The 18,918-nt window shown below is 53.8% G+C and overlaps 2 protein-coding genes across 3 annotated transcripts in view; both read left to right on the top strand.

The window, feature by feature from the left end:
* The window catches only part of SORCS2 (sortilin related VPS10 domain containing receptor 2), a 484,396-nt gene that overhangs the window by 371,911 nt on the left and 93,567 nt on the right, over positions 1–18,918 (top strand). The window lies entirely within an intron of this gene.
* Positions 575–10,230, top strand: LOC138842689 (uncharacterized; the record flags this gene model as incomplete). The annotated part of the gene is made up of 5 exons (XM_070045523.1): positions 575–968; positions 1,041–1,252; positions 2,445–2,827; positions 9,765–9,888; positions 10,183–10,230. Coding segments are annotated over 5 exons (1,161 nt in total), but the record flags the coding sequence as incomplete, so codon positions are not given.

Genomic DNA, 18,918 nt, shown 5'->3' with positions numbered 1-18,918 from the left:
AATGTGAGTTCAGTGAAGTGGCCTTGGCCCTGGATAGATTTTTCTTTCTGCCTAATTATAAAATCCATTTATTTCAGCAGAAATCACAGAACAGAACAACTTAGCTATTACAGGGACATGCTTTATACTCATAACTTAAAGAGCTTGTTTTAAAAACGAACTGTAAAACCACTTAATTACTTGGTTTTAAAACCAGCCATGTGGAAAGTCTGTTCCCTCGATGTACGTTCTGGAGGTGATTTCTGGCAAAGGGAACTCTGCGGTGATGCGGACTGTGCCAGGCTGCCTCGCACGTACATGGCCCAGACCATCCCAGGCTGCTCTCACAGAGTCCCAGCCGGCAGCCAGCTTGTCACCCCTCTCCACATGAAACGTGAGGGACAGAGGGACCAGCAACAGGGCTTTGTGATGCTTGCCAGCAGCTCATAAGAGTGAGGCCAGGACAAAATTCTGAATATTTTGCCTACAAATCTTGTTGTCTTTCTACCATGCCTGCATCCATCCATCCATCCATCCATCCACCCACCCATCCACCCATCCATCCATCCACCCACCCGTCCATCCATCCATCCACCCATCCATCCATCCATCCACACATCCATCCATCCATCCACCCATCCACACATCCATCCATCCATCCACCCATCCATCCATCCATCCACCCAGCCACCCACCCATCCATCCATCTATCCATCCATGCACCCACCCATCCATCCATCCATCCACACATCCACCCATCCATCCACCCACCCATCCACCCATCCATCCATCCACCCATCCACCCATCCATCCATCCATCCACACATCCATCCATCCATCCACCCATCCACACATCCATCCATCCATCCACCCATCCATCCATCCATCCACCCAGCCACCCACCCATCCATCCATCTATCCATCCATGCACCCACCCATCCATCCATCCATCCACACATCCACCCATCCATCCACCCACCCATCCACCCATCCATCCATCCACCCATCCACCCATCCATCCATCCATCCACACATCCATCCATCCATCCACCCATCCACACATCCATCCAGCCATCCACCCATCCATCCATCCATCCACCCAGCCACCCACCCATCCATCCATCTATCCATCCATGCACCCACCCATCCACCCATCCATCCACCCATCCATCCATCCATCCACCCATCCATCCATCCTTCCATCCATCCATCCACCCACCCATCCATCCATCCACCCATCCATCCATCCATCCACACATCCACCCATCCATCCATCCATCCATCCATCCATCCATCCATCCATCCATCCATCCATCCACCCATCCATCCATCCATCCACCCAGCCACCCACCCATCCATCCATCTATCCATCCATGCACCCACCCATCCATCCATCCATCCACACATCCACCCATCCATCCACCCACCCATCCACCCATCCATCCATCCACCCATCCACCCATCCATCCATCCATCCATCCACCCATCCATCCATCCATCCACCCATCCATCCACCCATCCATCCATCCATCCACCCACCCATCCACCCATCCATCCATCCACCCATCCAACCACCGAACCAAGTGCCATTTATCTGTACATTTATCTACCCATTGATGGTCCCATCCACCCATACAACTACCCACCCATCCATATGTCCATCCACCCATCCATCCATATATATTCAGATACACACCCATATATCCATCCATCCACCCATCCATGGGCCATTTATCTATACAGTCATCTATCCATCCATCCATCCATGTATCCGTCATCCACTCACCCATCCATTCATCTAGCCACTTACCCATCTGTTCACCCACCATTAAATCCACCCGTTTATCCACCTGAACACCAACCCACTCATTCACCTACCCACCCGTCCATCCATCCCTTTATCCATCCACCCATTCAACACGCCTTCATAGAACGCCTTGCATTTGAGTTTCTGGGCAAATGGAGGGAGGGGGGTGGGAACAGAACGCATTCCCTGACCTCAAGGAGCTCACGGTCCCCAGGGGGCTCATGAACCTCGATCCTGAGGTAGACTAAGTTCTGAAGTGGAGGTGTGTCTAAGTTTCTATGGAACTACGATGGGGGATTGGGCACCAGAAGGGAACAAGGAGTGTTTCCTAGAAGAGGGGACATTTGAGTTGGCCTTTGAAGGATGTATAGGTGTTGACCATGTGGAAGAGGGAAGGGCATTCTAAGCAATACTTTTAATTCTGAAGTTTAAGATCAAGGACCTTGAGTTCAGACTCTGGCTCTGCCAGCCCTGGCTGTGTTTCTGGAACGGGGTCTTAGTCTTCTCACTTGTAAAAGGGGAGACTCGCCTCCCACTGGCCTCCATGCCAACTCTGCTTCACTTTCTCAGCTCACTTTCCCTCTGGGATTCACGGCGGTGGGCGTGGAATGTTCCCGGATCCCCCTGCTTTTCCCTCTCACTTCCTCATCCCACCCAGTCTAATGGCTTCACGTATGCCCCCAGTTACCCCCAGCCCCAGTGTCCCCCGCAGACTCCGCGCTCAGATCTACCGCAGTCTCCACGACTCCTGCAGGGCATCGCTAACAGTCATCTTAAATCTGTCAGCTGCAGCCGGAACTCCTCCCATCGCCTCGCCGGACCAGGGGGCCACCCCCAGGTGGGCCAAGAGCTTCGGGGTCACCCTCGACCCCTCTGCCTCACCACCTACATCAAGTACATCGGCAAGTTCCACGCTGATGTGTCCAAGCTGCAACGCCCTGTCCACTTCCCACCCCACGGTCAGCACCCTGGCCCAAGCCACCCCCATGCCTCCATGTCCTTCCAGCAGGCATTTTTCTTAGACCAGCCCGGAAGCCTCAGGTCAGCAGTACCTCACTCCGCCCAGCCACCTCTGCAGTCCCCGCTCAGGGACGGGGGAGAGTCTCCTGTCCCGGCATCAGCATCGTGTAGCTGGGGGCCCAGCTCGGCCCCATGGAGTCTCTTGCCTGCCCCACCTCCCAGCCCCAGTGCTGGGGACCACTGGGCGCTTCTCACCCCCGAAAGCTCTTCAGCTGCTGAAGGTTCTGTTCCGGTTGGAGCAGACCTTTCCTGGACCAGCCCGTGCCACAATATCACTCTTTGTTGTTTTCCTCCATCTTAAAAGCATGAGGCAATCGTCCCGGGCTTTTGCTGAGAGCAGAGGCTTGCTTGATCCTGTGTCGTGATTCAGTGTGTGGCCGCTGGTCTCTGGGGCTTCTCAGCCTTTTATGGACCTGAGTCTTCACACTTCTGCAGCCCACGCTAATGGAGTCCTACCTGCCACGTGCCAGGCCCATGAGGACAGGGTGGCTGAGGTCCCCGCTGTCCAGGACCTGGCCCTGCCTCAGGAGACCACGGCTTGGAGCGAATGCAGCAGGCTTAGGTCAGGTTCCCCAGAAGCAGAGCCTGAGGCAGGGGTTTGGTGCACGTAGTGTACTGAGGGGGAGCTCTGGGGAGGGACCTGAGGGAAGAAGTGGCCGAAGGAGGATGTGCGCTCAGGCAGAGTCTGGCCAGGCCCTGTCCGTGATCTGTTCAGGGGCGTGAATCACAGAGCTGCCCCTCCTTGGGGCAGGGGTAGCCTTTCCCCCGTACATGCAGCACTGTCTGGGGTCCTCCGGGGGACGGTATAGGTTCCTAGGCCGGGGCCCTCATCAGCTGAGGGCAGTTTTCTGGGAAGGGGCTGGCGGCTAACGGGTCTGGGACTCAGCACAGCATCAGCCATGAGGCTCAGGGCACCATCGAGGTGGGCGTTTGTTACAAGCTTGATATGTGACAAAGCTGGCTTTGTCTCGGTTCCCATAGGCCGGCCTGCAGGTTGGCAAGGTGGGAGTTATCTGCCCTCTTCTTACAGATGAGACACTGAAGCGCGGGCCTGGGGGTTGGCGAGTTGGAAGGCCGGGACTGAGGGTCCCCAGGCAGGGGTCTCTTCCCTGGCCCTCCTGCTTCTTGGCCAAGAGGCCCGCCCTGAGGATTCCAGGCCACCCTGAGTGGTCCACTTCCCACCATCCTTCTCCTGTCTGCCACCCCCATAGTTAATCCACCAGCCTGAGACCCCTGGAGGCAGTGGCCAGTGGAGAGGGGAGGTAACTGGCTGTGGGTTAGACAGGTACAGAGATCTGGGTCCCATCCAGCTCTGGCCACCGTGGTGAAGGGACCCCCGGGTCCTCTGAACCTCAGACACGTCCCCTGTGGGGAGAAGGTGGGTCTGCCCCGGGCGGTGTGCTCAGGGCCAGTGGGAATGTGGGCAGCCTGCCTCGCCCAGAGCCGGCCCGTGGGTGGCGCCCAGCACACAGCAGCAGAGGAATCTTCTCCTTGGTTCTCCTGAAGAAGCTTTTCTTAAACACTCCTTCCCCTCGTTTGTAAACTGTGGGGTGTGTGTATGTGTGAGTGTGTGTGGCGTGATGGTGATGGGACAAAATCAATGCGCTGAACTATGTCTTTTTTTTTTAACATCAATACCTTTTGCTGAGCAAAATCCGATCAGAGAGGGCGGCTCAGCTGCTGGCCTGGAGAGTCCCTGTCACCAGCTCAGCCTCTTGTGAGCCGGGGGACCTCTGGGCACGGGGTCATCCTCTCTGGAAAGTGGGGACAATACCAGAACAGCTTCTCGGGAGGAGCCAGTGACTGGACACGCGTAAGCACTCAGAGCGGCATCTGCCCGGAACGAGTGCCCGCCGTGCTGTTACTATTATTGTTATTGCTGTGTGGTTATTGTCATTGCTAGGGTCATCGCCTGGCTTGCTGAGTTCTGTACATTGTCACAGACGCACCCTGTGACAGCCAGCCTGTGAGTTAATAATCAGCGTAATCAGGGATGGTGTGGGATTGTCATGACATGCTGGTCTGAGCAGGGCCCGGAAGTGCCCGCAGCCTCCCCAGAGGGCAACCCCTAACCCAGGCCGGCTCCCGGGAAAGGTGCCCACAGAGTAGTTGTGGGGGAAGTTCGGGACCACCGTGCTCGTCCCAGGGGCCTCCTCCCGTCGCCCACTCTCCCACCTCATCCTGAGGCTTGGGTAGAAGAACAAGACCGGCAGGGGAGCAAGAAGGGTGGAGGGTGTCCCCCTCCTTCTTAAAGGGTGGTGTCTGGGATCCCGGGTCCACTGAACTGACTCAAGGTCACACTGCTGTATGCGCAGGGCCAGAGCTCAGTGTAGGTCTGCTGGACCGCAAAGCCCTTTGTTCTGTGTCCTGCAGCGTTGAACTTGGTTCAAAGACAAACACACAGTCAGTAAGGTAGGGAGCCTCTCGTCACCGGAGGTAACCAAGTAAAGGGGCAGGGATGCTATTGTGGCAAATGCAGTATGGTCCAGTGAGTGAGCTGAGGGGCCCCTTGTCACAGGGTGTCCAGCAGAGGGACAGGGACCGTATCACAGCAATTCCAGCGTCAGAGATTGTGCCAGTCCGGCTGGGACTGTGGCCACCTCTGTGGCTCTGTGGCTTAGCCGACCACCTATTTCTGGGCGTCACTGTGTCTTGAGTGACAGGAGGGGCTGGATCTGCCCCATCCCACCTCCCACCCACCACCGTCTCTTCGGTCTGTGCCTTTGGTGGGGGGAAGGCCAGGCCCCCAGCTGGAGGGCTGTGGGGAGCCTTCATGCAGGATGGATGTCCATACTTCTCGATCCAGAAACATCAACACTGATGGTGTTCTCACAGGAGACCAGAGCCTGGGTTCACCTCGGGCTCCACGTGATCCTGAGCCCTCGGGAATCTCCTGCTGCAGAGCTCCTTCCCCAGGAACTTTAATTAAATCATCATTCATTTGCTGTCCAACGGATGAGAAGAAATTGACTAGACAGACTACTCATCTCTCCCGTTATCGCCGCGTGTTTGTCCAATTCATTTACCACTTATGAGGCATCTGTTCTGACATGGGCCGTGGGCGTGACCCCAGGGCCACTCCTTGTCCCTAAGGAGTAGAAGCCACAGGACTCACTGGTGACTGATGGCACGTGGTTAACAGGACAGAAAAAAGGGATGGCAGATAGCACCATCCCTACACCATCCCTCCTCTGGGGACACAAATGCCCCACCTGTGACGGTCAGTGGTGCCTGGGGACAGTAGTGCCCCACCTTTGACAATCATGGTGCTTGCTGGATCCTCCCCATGTCTGAGCTCTTTGTGGCACCGCCCTGTGCCCATCACCTCTGGCCCGTGGCTCCCCTGACCCTGTGCTCTCTGGTCCTCCTGTCACCTCTGTGCCCACTTCTTCTCAGTCTCCTTCTCTGGCTCAGCGTTCCTCCAACACTCCTTCCACCGGGGAGACTTTCAGTGCCACCGGCAAGGCACCGGGTCGATTTGGTTCACTGCTTTCCTCCCAGCATCCCAGGCAGGAGCAGGGGGTCTTTCCAGGCTCCCTGTTGCCCCAGCCAGTGGGTGTCCAGTCCCCCAGGTCTACCTTCTCCTCCCTTCCCCGCCCTCGGCCTCCCACCCCCTTCCTGCTGGACCCGGCCCACCTCACTCTCTCTGTGGTCTCGCCAGGGCCCTCCCTGCCCCTCACCGTCGTTAAGTGGCTGGGCCTTCCCCAGAGTCCATGATCGCCCAGGTATATGCTTCTTTGGTCGTTGTCTTCCCACTGCACTGTGTGCTCCTTGAAGCCAAGGACAGCTAGGCTGTGCTCACTGTGTCCCCATCACCAGCCGACATCGGTTCCGTGACGCACAAGTAAAGAGCAAGGGAAGGGCGGCGCGCGCCCCTGCCCATCTCTGCAGTGTGCAAGGAGGAAGTTCCCTTGGCCGCGTCCTGGCCTCAGCTCCCACCGTGTGACTTGGGAAGTCACTGCCCTCTCTGGGACTCATCGGCTTCACCCATCAAACAGGGATAATAACAGCCACCACCTCATCGGAGGGCTGTTGAAAACAGGAGTCAAGCATTCAGTACACTGCCTGGCATACAGTAAGTGCTCAATTAATGCCACGTAGATTACTTCATTACCAGTGCTGTTATCCGCCCCACATGATGTTTCATTCAGGAAAACCATGATACAGGTGATTTCAGCTATGGGACATTGACTGGGGGTCCCCCAGGTAGAGAGTCAATTTCCTCCCCCAGATACCGGGAAGCCGCCATAACGCACCTTTCAGCTGTGTCCTTACCTGATCCTACGAGCACAGAATGTCAAGTCCCTGCACTGAGGACCGTGGCCTTGGCCATGCTTTGCCAAGCCCGCACGGCAATAGTATCTCAGTCTGTAATCGCAAAGATTTGAAAAGAGAGCCTTTGGAGAGTCCACAGTCATTTCCAAAAGCTGTCATCTTTACCCAGGAGGCTGCCCAGGCAAGCCAGCATGCATGGAAAAGCCACCCTGCGAAGGTAGTGAGATCCAGTCCCTTGCTTTCTGCTGTTCAATTAGGGGCAGATGAATGAATAAGTTGTTCGCAGATCTAATCATGCATTGTTAATACAACTGTCCTGATAAAAGACGGTCTCCCCAAACACAGTCACTCCAGAAGATGAACTGTCCGCCACGCTCTGCCCAAGGAAGAAGGCTTTTTAGCTTTGTCTGCAAAGCGTCCTCAGACAGCCAAACGGAACACAGTTACGCTCTACTCACACCGAAGCCTCCGCGTACGCCCCTTTTAGAGAGCTCAGATCATCAGTAATTACGGGGGAGGCGGGGGCCTCTCATTTCACGAACGCTACAGACAAGGTTATTAATAAGTCCAGCCTCTATAATATTGGTGATGAATTGTTTTATATGTCCTGAAATACGTTTGCCTCATCTGGTTACTATCGATCAGACACAAGATCTTCCAAGTCAGCCTGCGGCCAAAGGGAAAAGGTTTGCCTCTCCGTTCAATTTACAGATGTTCTCAGGGATATTTCCTGGCATTTCAGTGCTTGTCAGGCTGGTAATTAAAACTGAGCCAATCCTTTCCTGACAATCAGTTCCTTAATTGCGTTTGAGTCGATGTTTTACTAAATCGTGTCGGATGCTTGTCGGTCTAGACACAGAGAAAGGACGAGGGCTCTCAGCATCAGAGTCGGGTCCATGCCGGGGCCAAGGCACACGGACTGTGTGGGCTGGAGCGGGTCATCTCACCCCTCCAGGCTTCTGGGTTTTCTGTCTGTAAAATAGAAACAAAAACACCCACCTTGTTGCTGTTGTGAAAATAAAATGATAAAATGCCTGGGCCTGGTGCAGGGCCGGGTACACAGTAGGTGCTCAGTAAATGTTATTTCCCTCTTACTCCCCCACCCCTACTTGATGGAGTTCAAGTTTATGCAGAGACAAGGCTGGGAGGCACAAGCTACTGGTGCCCACACCAAGAAGGGTGGATTCAGGGCTGGCTGCATGGTGATGGTTACAGCCGGCGACTGAAGTGTGCACAGGGCTCAGGGTGTGCAACATTCCCTCCCCGTGAGCTCTCTTCAGTGGGTTGATGGATGGAGGATGAATGGTGAATTGGGGTAGGGAAGGAGGGAGAGAGAGGGAGGGAGGGAGGGAAGGAGGAAGGAAGGAAGGAAGGAAGGAAGGAAGGAAGGAAGGAAGGAAGGAAGGAAGGAAGGAAGGAAGGTTGGATGGTTGGCTAAGTGGGGGATGAATGGATGGTGGATGGTGGATGGATGGATAGATGATGGACGGATACATGGATGGGTGGATGGGTGGTTGGATGTTGGGTAGAGAGAGGGAAGGAAGTACAGTTGAACTAAAATATTAATAACTGTTCACGGATTATCTAGAAGTAAACCTTCATTTAAAAAAACTTCTCTTCCTATCTTGTCTACTCAATAGAGAACTGAATACACATTCTTAGGCCTTTGCCCACAAGCAGATTCTTCTTCTCGTAAAATATACTATTGTTTTTTTCTGGTTACACATTGAACACATTTGCATCTTAAAATATTTATTTATAAAATGTATTTATTCACTCCAAAAATATGTATTGAGTACCTCTCCCATCTTAGATTACATATTACACACTAAGAATGGAACCAGAAACATACTCTAAGAAAGAAAAAACTTAATACCCAAAGTGTCATCAGCCAGAGACACACAGTGCTTTCTTTCATCCTTCTGGACTGTTTCATTCATTATTTTTCTATATATTCATGCATATGTATACCTCCTTACCCATACATACATGGAAGCTTGTGCGTCATATATACTGCGAGTTTATGCGTGTGTATACGTGGACACACATATGTGCATATAGTCATTTAATCACCTGATTTTCTTTTGCTTATAGTACTTCTCACTCTCTGAAATCATCGTATTCCTGCACTTGTTTGCCTCCCTGTCTCTCCCACTCAGGCCCACGGGAGGGGGATTTTGTCCCATCCTGTTCACCATCATCTCTTCAGCACTGGTGCTCAATAAATTTATGTTGACATAATCAACAAATTGAAAAGTAGGCATATCACATGTATGTCTTTCCGCCCCCTCGGTGATATGGGTCTTTGGGGCGTATCTCTCCTGAACGTCCTGCTCCCTGGGTTCTTCCAGATGCCCTCGGCTAAGCGGAGGGCAGTCAGAACGGCAGGCTGTAAGTATCGCTGCTCCAGGATGGAGGGGAAGACCGCCCACCTAAGCCCTGACGTCAGTCTGCTGAGCTCCTAAGACGTTTCCAAGAGGCGTCCGTGGATGGGCGTACCACGGGGGACAGGGGGCTCCCCTTCCTATTTCGGTATATTTTGCAAGGCTCTTTTAGGATCTGTGTTTTGAACAAATGGAGGCCTCTCCTGCCCTGATTTCTAGTTCACCAAGGGATCGTATTCATATTTTCGTTGGCAACGAAGTGCGCTTTAACTCACGACGTGCCTCTGTTGGTTGAGGAGGCACTGGAGGGACTTAGCCAAGCTCCTGGCCCTTGAGCTGAGAAGTCTCAAGACCTTTGGCAGGACAGAGCCCCCAAAATGTTTGGAAGACGCAGTGGCTGACGTGAAGGCCTGCGGCCGGGGGGTATGAGGAAGGGAAGCGGGATCAACTTGTATTCCGTAAAATGGTTCTGGATACATCACCAGTGGGAGCTTGATCGGAACACTCGAGGCCACTGGAGTGGGGAGGGGTTTAAGGCAGACACGTGGAGGCTGACGCAGTTGATGGGAGGCTGGGGGTGGAGGCCAGGGGGCGCTGCTGACGTCAGGAGCCCAGGAACCTCGGGAAACCACTGCCAGCGATGTCAGCTGCCTGCTGCAGCCGAGTGGGTAGTCCAGGGTATGCCGGAGACACCTTCGGCCGTGCGCCTGCCTGCAGACGCTGCTGGAGGCCTACGGCTTCCTCGTCTTACTGGCTGTCAGGTGAAGGCCGCCCGCTGGGGAGGCCGGGAATGTGGTCTCCGCGCGTCCAGCTCCTGGGCTCAGGGGTGGCTGGGCAGGGCTGAGATGGCCTGAGTATCAGCACAGACAGAATGCCTTTCCCTTATACGTTAAACTTTTGTGCAAAATGAGACTTAAATACGTTCCATCCACAGCGATCAGGAGATGATGTCAGAGCACCTACTCTGTGCCCCCTGAGGGCTTGGGACTCAGCAGTGGGCAAGACTCGTGTGTTCCCTGACGGCGGGGTGTGTGTGGGACCTGGCCGGGAAGAAAGTGGACCCGAGAATGTGCAAGGAGAGGGTGGGGAGTCAGTGTTTCGCGGGGACAGAGTTTCTGTTTGCGAGGATGGAAAGGCTCTGGAGACGGAACGTGGTGACGATGGTACAACCGTGTGAACGATGCCAATGTCACTGAACTGTCTGCTCGAGAGAGTGATTAACATAGTAAACTTCACATTCTGTATATTTGCCACAACTTACAAAATAATGCAAACGGATGTTTCTGGAAAGTGTTAATAACTGCTTTTAAGACAGTCAAAGGGTACCCTGGTGTCAGGACCTATTTAGACCGTGGGATCTCAGGAACAGCCGACTTAGAAGGTGGTCTTGGAGCTGAGCGAAGAAGGAAGCGGCCCCGAAGCCTCTGGAAAGGGCCCCCCTGGAGCCAGACCGTGGAACGGGAACAGTCTGAGGCCAGGCTGGCAGGAGCGAAGTGACAGAGGGATGGCAGGTGTGAAGCAAAGCCCATCAGGGCCAGTCACGTGGGACCGAGGGCCCAGGGGGACAAGCAGGGAGATCTGTGCGTGCTGGCAGCCCCAGGTGAGACTGCAGGAGGAGGGGATGGGGCAGTGGCAGACGGAATCTCCCTGCCCACCCATTGGCCCTCAGGAGATCCCCCCCTCCAGCTGCCCCTCCACACTCTCTGTGGGGTTCCTTCTGGTCCCCAGCCCAGGTCAGTTCTTTTCTCACTTTACGCAGCCCCTAGGGGGACTCATCCACTCCCAGGACCATGAGTCGCATGTCTGTGCACCTGCCCCGAACACCCACCCCAGTGCGGATTTCTCTGCAGAGCTCACCCCATATCCCAACCTCCCGAGCCCCTCCCTCCACCTGCGTGACCCTCAGGAGGCTCAGCTCCAGCGTGAGGCTCAAACTGGCCTCCTCTTCATCTCCCCTAAGCCGGCTCTCCCTCCTGTGTCCTCATCTCCATCCACGGTACCTCCCTCCACACACTTGCCCGAGCTGAAAACTTAGGTGTGTTCTCCTTATTTCTCCGTCTCTTTCCTCCTCACCAAACCCGCCGAACTCCGACAATGAAATGTCATGGACACCCGCCCTCTCCTCTCCATGACCTCTGCCCCAGTCCAGGTCACCAGGTTCTCTCACCTGGGTGAGCCCCGTGGCCTCCAAATCAGTCTCTGGCCTGCCCCCTCCAGGCCTCATTGCAGTCAGAGGGAGAGAGCCAGGGCTTCCAGGCCAAGGGAGTGTGAGGGTGCAGCAGACATCTGGGGACTTGGAAGCAGGCCGGGGTGGCTGGCCCCGGGCCGTGTGGAGGTCAGGTCAGCAGGGTGAGCTCATGGGAGGGGGGCGTGAACGCCAGACTCAGGAGCAGGGGCAGGAGAGGCCCTGAGGTGTTTCAAGCAGGGACACGATGCCGCACGCTTGCGTGTACGTCCATCCCCGTTATCCGTAAGGTCTTCAAGAATACACCTTTCTGGTTTAAGGAAGCACAAAAGTAGGGAAGAGCCCTTCTGTTTCCGCAGCAGTTTCGCATGCTGTGCCTAATTTGGAACCTCTACCCAGAGAGAGGATTGCCTCCAGTTTCAAGGTGAGGAGGGTGACTCGCCCAAGGTCACTGAGCAAAGCCGCATCTCCGTCAGACTCATATCCTGTGGCTTCTCCTCTGCTTATGGCTACTCAGGCCGGAAACCATCGCATGGAGTGATTTTCTCCTAAAGCTCTGGGTAGCTGATCTGCGTTTGTGCTGAGTAGCCCAGCGAGATGCGTTCATCCGCGAGAATGAAGCAGCGGGTAGGAGAGTTATTTTTGCTCATCGTGACTCACACCGGCGTGCATAAGACGCGCTGCGCAGATTCTAATTTGAGCCCCGGGGGTGGCTGCTGCTGCCTTTGTTTGTCTCCACTGTCTGCCTCTCCTGGCGTCAAAGCCAAGTTTGCTGTGTCCCCAGCTGGGCACATCTGTCTGGCAAGGAAGAGACCGGGCGATTGGGTTTCAAATAGAAAGGTAATTCCAGATGACACCCATCCCCAGGGGTGGGGAGGGAACCCTTTTAGGGCTCCCCTTGGTAAAGAGAAGATTAAAAGCAAATCCTCTCCTCGATAAAGAGTCTGAATGGAAAGCGGAGATCCGTGGCGCATTCAGCCCGAGCCCTGGCGGAGGTGAGAAGTAGTCTCTGGGCGCTGTTTGCTTTCCTTTTTTAACTCGGAGGTTCCACAGCTATGATTTGCATGAGCTTTGCTGCGAGGCAGACTGGCACGTTGGCACCGCCTTTTGGAGGAGATGGGTCAGAAGCCCAGCAGGGGACCAGGGAAGGTGACTTGGCACCTGGTGCGTGCAGGCAGGTCCAAGCAGGAAGCCAGGTGCACGTGATCCGGGCACGCAGGGAGGGTCAGGCCCGTGTTGAAGGGTCCCGTTAGGGCGTCCAGGGTGCCAGGTTCAGGCAGGTCTCCCGACCTGGCCAAGAGGGAGACAGGAGGCCCACGTGGGCATCTCACGCAGTCTTCCCGCCGGAGCGTGCAGCTCACCTTCGGGGAAACTTTCCAGACGGCCTCTCCTCTCCTCCAGTCCCGCCTGGGGGAGGGGCCTCCCTTCTCGGGGTCCCCTGTCCCAGGGCACTGCTCACACCGGTAAATGACTTCCCTTGTCTGCTATTAGCTCTTCCGGGGCAAGGATCCTGTGAGGTTCATCTCCCAGCTGCATGAGTCAGTGAATGGTCTTAAAGAATAGGATGGTGGACAAAGGAGAGGCAGCAAAGATGAAGGGGAAGAGAAAGGCACTCCCCCCGCTGCCCCCCGCCCTCCTCTGCCCCTTCATGTGGTCAGAAATCATCCCCCAAACTCGGGACGGACCTGCAGACGTCTGGAAGCCATGCCTAACAGTCTTGGGGATGGGAGTGGGGGGAATCTGTCTGGACCCTCCCAGGTCTGTTGCATCAGGATCCCCGTGTTGTTGCTACGTTCCGGGCCGAGGCAGTCACATCACTGGCCATGACATGATGCCGATGAGGGACACAGGGAAGAGCTGGGTGTGAACCCACAAGGGCTGTCTGGCCTCAGCTTCCCCATCTGAGAAATGGGGATGGTCGCACCTACTTAGCAGGTGTGCTGTGAGTATTAAGCGCAGGAAGCGATGCACTCCACCCCTCACCTGCCCCTGCCCGTCACCTCTACACTGCCTCAGAGCTGCCCTGCTAGTACTTCCTGCATCTCTCTAACCAGATGCTGGCAGGGCCCTGGGGCTGGCTGCCAGGCTTGGATGGGAAATAACAGAAGGGTTGTTAATTACCACGCATCCGAGCCCTGGCCACTTTGCAGGCTTCCCACCCAGCACATCCCAGCTGAAAGAGCTAAGCCGATCTGGTTTTTTTTGTTTTTGTTTTTGTTTTGCGGTACGCCGGCCTCTCACTGCTGTGGCCTCTCCTGGAGGCATGTGGGATCTTCCCGGACCTGGGCACGAACCCGCGTCCCCTGCATCGGCAGGCGGACTCTCAACCACTGCGCCACCAGGGAAGCCCTTTGTGGGTTTTGTTTTTGCCCCACTGCATGGCATGCAGGATCTTCGTTCCCTGACCGGGGATCAAACCCCTGCCCCCTGTAGTGGAAGCGCAGAGTCTTAACCACCAGACCGCCGGGGGAGTCTGTTATATACTTTGTTTCCTTTAACTCTCAACTCGCTTCTGCCATGGTAATTCCTATCTTCATTTTACAGAGGAAGACGTTGCAGCTCAGAGACGTGAAGTAATTTTCCTAAGGTTGCACAGCTCACAGGAGCAAAGGAGGGCTGAAGCCCAGCTCCATGGGCCTCCAGAGCCTGCACTGCTCCCGTCCAACCAGGCCTCTGCTGTGGGCTACGTGTTCCACGAGCAGCGCGGCCTGGACTCCCGGGGCCATCATGGGCACCCCCATCCTGCAGGACACCATCAGCGTGGCTGAGAGCAGGGCCGGGAGGAGTAAAATCCCGAGAACAGGGCTCTAGTTCACAACTTCGTCTCTTGGTGGGGAGCAGAGGCCAGGTCCACCGGCGTGCTCGGAGTTGCACAGCTAAATGGACACAGGGCTGAACCCAGCAGGAGCTGCGGCTGAAAGCAGCTCCCCCGCGGACAAGGGGAGGGCGCTCAGAGCTCACCGGGGGCGATGAGAAAATGCAGACCCTGATCCCGCAGGTCCGGATGGGGCCAAGACACTGTGTTCCTAACAGGCGCCAGGGAGGCTGCTACTCCTGGTCCCAGAGTTTATTAACTGAGTGGCTTTGGAAAGAGCCCACTTTATGGGTGTGTGACCTAGGCCATCGCAGGAGGACCTGTGCTTGGTGTGATGCTCCACTGGCACCATCTTGAAATTCCTAGTTCCTTTTGAACAAGGAGCCCCACCTTTGCATTTGTCCTTGGCCTGGCAGATTAAACCCTGGAACTCATGCTTCAGGTGGGCTGGCCATTAGTCCAATGAATCTATCAAATATTTGTCTGCAACTGTGTTGCCTCTGATTTTGAGACACCCACAGCCTCAAGGGCCCCCAGAACCTAGCTCGGGCGCCATATGCTTCCCCACAATAGTAAGCAGTGAAAATACACCATTTAAAGTAGTCCGGTTCCCAATTTGGGAGAGCAGTCTGCCGGCCTCCTCTCTGCACGATGCTAATTGCTTTGTTTTCTTTGCTCCAATAATCCTTTCCTTGTCAGCACTTTTTCCTTCCCCCGTCTTTCCTGGCTTGTCCCACTCCGAGGCCAAAAATAGCCCACAACCACGGATTGCTGGGCCCCCGGCCAGAATCACTTCCTCAGGTTCTTTTTCCTTCCGCCTCAGTTGCCACCACGGGTAGGGCCTTGGCTGTAACTGGGGGCTTTCGTGGAGAGGTGACCCGGTACCTAGAGCCCTCATTCTGTGTGGGAAAACCAACACCCATTTCTTGGACCAGGTCCCGTGCTCCGGCCTGGATGGCAATGATGAGGACCTGGGCCCTGCCAGGCTGCACAGCCTCCCCACCTGGAGGGAAAGGCAGGCTCTCCGAGGGTTCCCTGCGGAGAACCCTAGGAATGTTGGGCTGGAGCAAATGAATGTACAAGATGCTGGGGGAAGGGGCAGAGGAGGCATGAGAAAAACTCTGTTGGAGGATGTGTATCACAGAAGGCTTCCTGGAGGAGGTGACCTTCTAAAGGTGCCCCTGTGGATGAGGAGGCGTTTGATAAGCAGATAAAAGGGGGAAGATGTCCCATCATAAAAACAGGCTAAACTCATGCTGGGGACACTGGCAAAGCAGGGACGCCAAAAATAAATGAGAAACATTCAGTTTTGTTGAAGTTGCCCAGAATTCAGGGCTCAGAAAATTTCAAAGAAACCATTTTCATTATCACACTTGGATTTTGTGATGCTCTGAGATTTTAAAATCCGATTCTGAATTACCAGTGGTGATGTTGGGGGTGTGTTGATCCTGCTGGGCATTCCAGCCACAGGGGACAAGACACACAAAGGTGGTCAGGATGTGAACGGTCTCAGCGGGGATGCCGCCTGTTTGCCTTTGGTTATGCTGTCCTCTCTGGCTGAAACACCCTCCCCTGGGTCTGGATCAATTTTCCATTCGTTCTTCAAGGCTCGTCTGGGTATCACCTCCTCCAGGAAGCCCTTCCTTTTGTTCTGCACCTGGATGGTATTTTCCCCCTGCTCTGCTCCCGTAAAGCCCTGTGCATACCTAAATCCTTGCTTGACCTTGCAGTTTTAGCAGCTGTGGAAGAATGAATGAATGCACGAACGAATGAGCCTTCATTGCTGTGTGAAGCTTGGAGTGGTGAACAGGAATAAGTGAATGAGATTATTTATGCCTTCTGCTCTCCAGGCTACTTAAATATCCCTAAGGATGTTTTCCTCCCAGAGGAGAAAAACAAACAAACAGTTCTCTTAGAGTCACAAACTGAGCTGGAATTGCTCATGCATGCATGCATGCATGCGTGCATTCCTTCGTGTATCCAGCAGGGCTTGGTTGACCTACAGCTTGGGGTCAGGCCTGTGCAGGCTGCTGGAGAAACCAAAAGATTCCCTACCTCTGAGATCAGGGGGCACAGTCTAGTGGGGGAGGTAAATAAGCAAATAGTTGTATTGTAAAAACATTGTGGAAAATGCATCACGAGCAGAGTGCTTTAATGAGCTTCCCTGGCCAGACGGCCCGGATGGAGCCGGGCGTGAGAGCTGCTGCCCTGGGGTGGGGCGCAGAGCCAGGCCGACAGTGCCCAGTGGATACTGAATGAACCGTGCTGTATCCGGGAAAGATGTGGAAGGAGTCTTGGTGATTTATTTCATTTTTCCTGATTATCCAGGGAAGCCAGGTGCTGTGCAGAACATTTAGGAGTTGAAGGACGATGTCAAAGGAGACACAGGACCCCAAAAGACCTCCCAGTAGCCAGAGCTGGACCTATCTGGGCAGCAAAATAAGAAAATATTATTGGCTTCCCTGGTGGCGCAGTGGTTGGGAGTCCGCCTGCCGATGCAGGGGACCCGGGTTCGCGCCCCGGTCCGGGAGGATCCCGCGTGCCGCGGAGCGGCTGGGCCCGTGAGCCATGGCCGCTGAGCCTGCGCTTCCGGAGCCTGTGCTCCGCAGCGGCGGGGGCCACAGCAGTGAGAGGACCGCGTACCGCAAAAAAAAAAAAAAAAAGAAAAAAGAAAATATTATTGAAATACAACTCAAAGCATAAACTAAATATTTGTGGGTTCATAGTGATATAAATACATGATTGAATAAGTAAATAAATGGGGGAGAAAAGACAAATCTCCCAGGCGGAAGAATTCCATATAATGTATATAGCTACTCCACCCTCCAGGAGGGCCGCCTGCCTCTCCCCTCCCCCCGCCCCCAGGTGTGGGCTGCGCAAGACGACTTCCTCCCAAAGGGACAGGATGGAAGCAGGGAGGAATGGAGTAACGTTACAGGGAGACGCCTGGCCACTGCCACCTGGCCAGCGAGGGCAGCATCGTCAGTGACAGGTCATGTCCCCTGCACGTCCACTGCAATGAGGGAGGCACCCCTCATTTTGCTCCTTTCCCCCCCAAAACTCAGAACCACGGCATCAGCACAAGAAAAATATCAAACAGACCCAAATGGGGAGGGTCTACTGCAAAACCGCCAGCCAGTCCTCAAAGCTGCCATGTCATTAACAGCAAAGAAAGCCTGAGAAACTGTCACCACCCGGAAGAGCTGGAGGAGACATGACAACTAATGTCGTCACGTGGGAACCTGGAGCAGGGACAGAAAAAAACGTTGGTGGAAAAACGGGTGAAATGTAGCGTGTAGTTTAGATGAGACCCATGTATCGATGGTTGGGTCCTTAGTGGTGACGGATGTATGATCCTGACGTCAGCTGTTCATGAAAGAGGAAGCGGGGTGTGTGTCACGTGGGAACTCTGTGCTATCTTTGCAACTTTTCTGTAAATCTAAAACTATTCTAAACTAAAAAGTTTATTTTAAAATGTTTAAAAAGTCCTTCTAAACCCACCACTATTAACATCCCCCTGTGTTTCTTTCCATTCTCTTTTTAAAATGAAGATGTAATTGACATACGACATTATCTTAGTTTCAGGCGTGCAACATAATAATTCGATGTTTGTCTTGTGAAATGATCACAATAAGTCCAGTTGACATCTGTCACCATAGTTACAGAATTATTTTTCTTCTGATGAGAACTTTTAAGATCTACTCTCATAGCCACTTTCAAATATGCAGCATAGTTTTATTGATTATACCCACCGTGCCGTTCTTATTTATCTTATAACTGGACGTTTGTACCTTTTGATCCCTTTCACCCGTTTTGCCTACCCTCCTCCCCCCACCAGTCTGTTCCCTGTATCTATGAGCTTGGTTTTTTTTTTTCCTTTTTCCTTTTAGATTCCATACATAAGTGAGATCACACGGTACTTGCTTTCTCCTTCTGATTTATTTTACTTAGCATAACGTCCTTAACGTCCATCCATGTTGTCACAAATGCCAAGTTTCATTCTTTTTTATGGCAGAATAATCATCCTTCCATTCTTCTTTCTATGCATTTTCCACTGATAAAATTATACTTACCTTTATACACCTACCATTGACAAAATTATGATATACTTCCTTACAATTTTGTCAGTGTGAAATGTACAGAAATTAGACTCGCTTATAATTTTGTGCCCTGCTTTTTAAATGTCACGTGTGCATGAGCTCTCTTGTCACTAAACATTCTCTGTAAACATCTGTACACGCTCTCTGGCTCCCCTGACCATTCTCCCCCGCCCCATGTTTCCTGCATGTAAATCACACCATGAGGAACATCTCCGAGCACATCTTTGCAGGAATCAGGCTCCACGACCCGCCGTTTTCTGGGGACAGAAGGCTTTCGTGCTGGAGGAGATGAATGACCGCCCCTGGGGAGCTCATTAGGTTTCCCTGGAAAGAAAGAACACACTGGGTTATCA

This window comes from Globicephala melas, chromosome 5 (genome assembly GCF_963455315.2).
Source record: "Globicephala melas chromosome 5, mGloMel1.2, whole genome shotgun sequence".
NCBI classification, from domain to species: domain Eukaryota; kingdom Metazoa; phylum Chordata; class Mammalia; order Artiodactyla; family Delphinidae; genus Globicephala; species Globicephala melas.
This window is presented reverse-complemented; position numbering and strand designations above follow the sequence as displayed.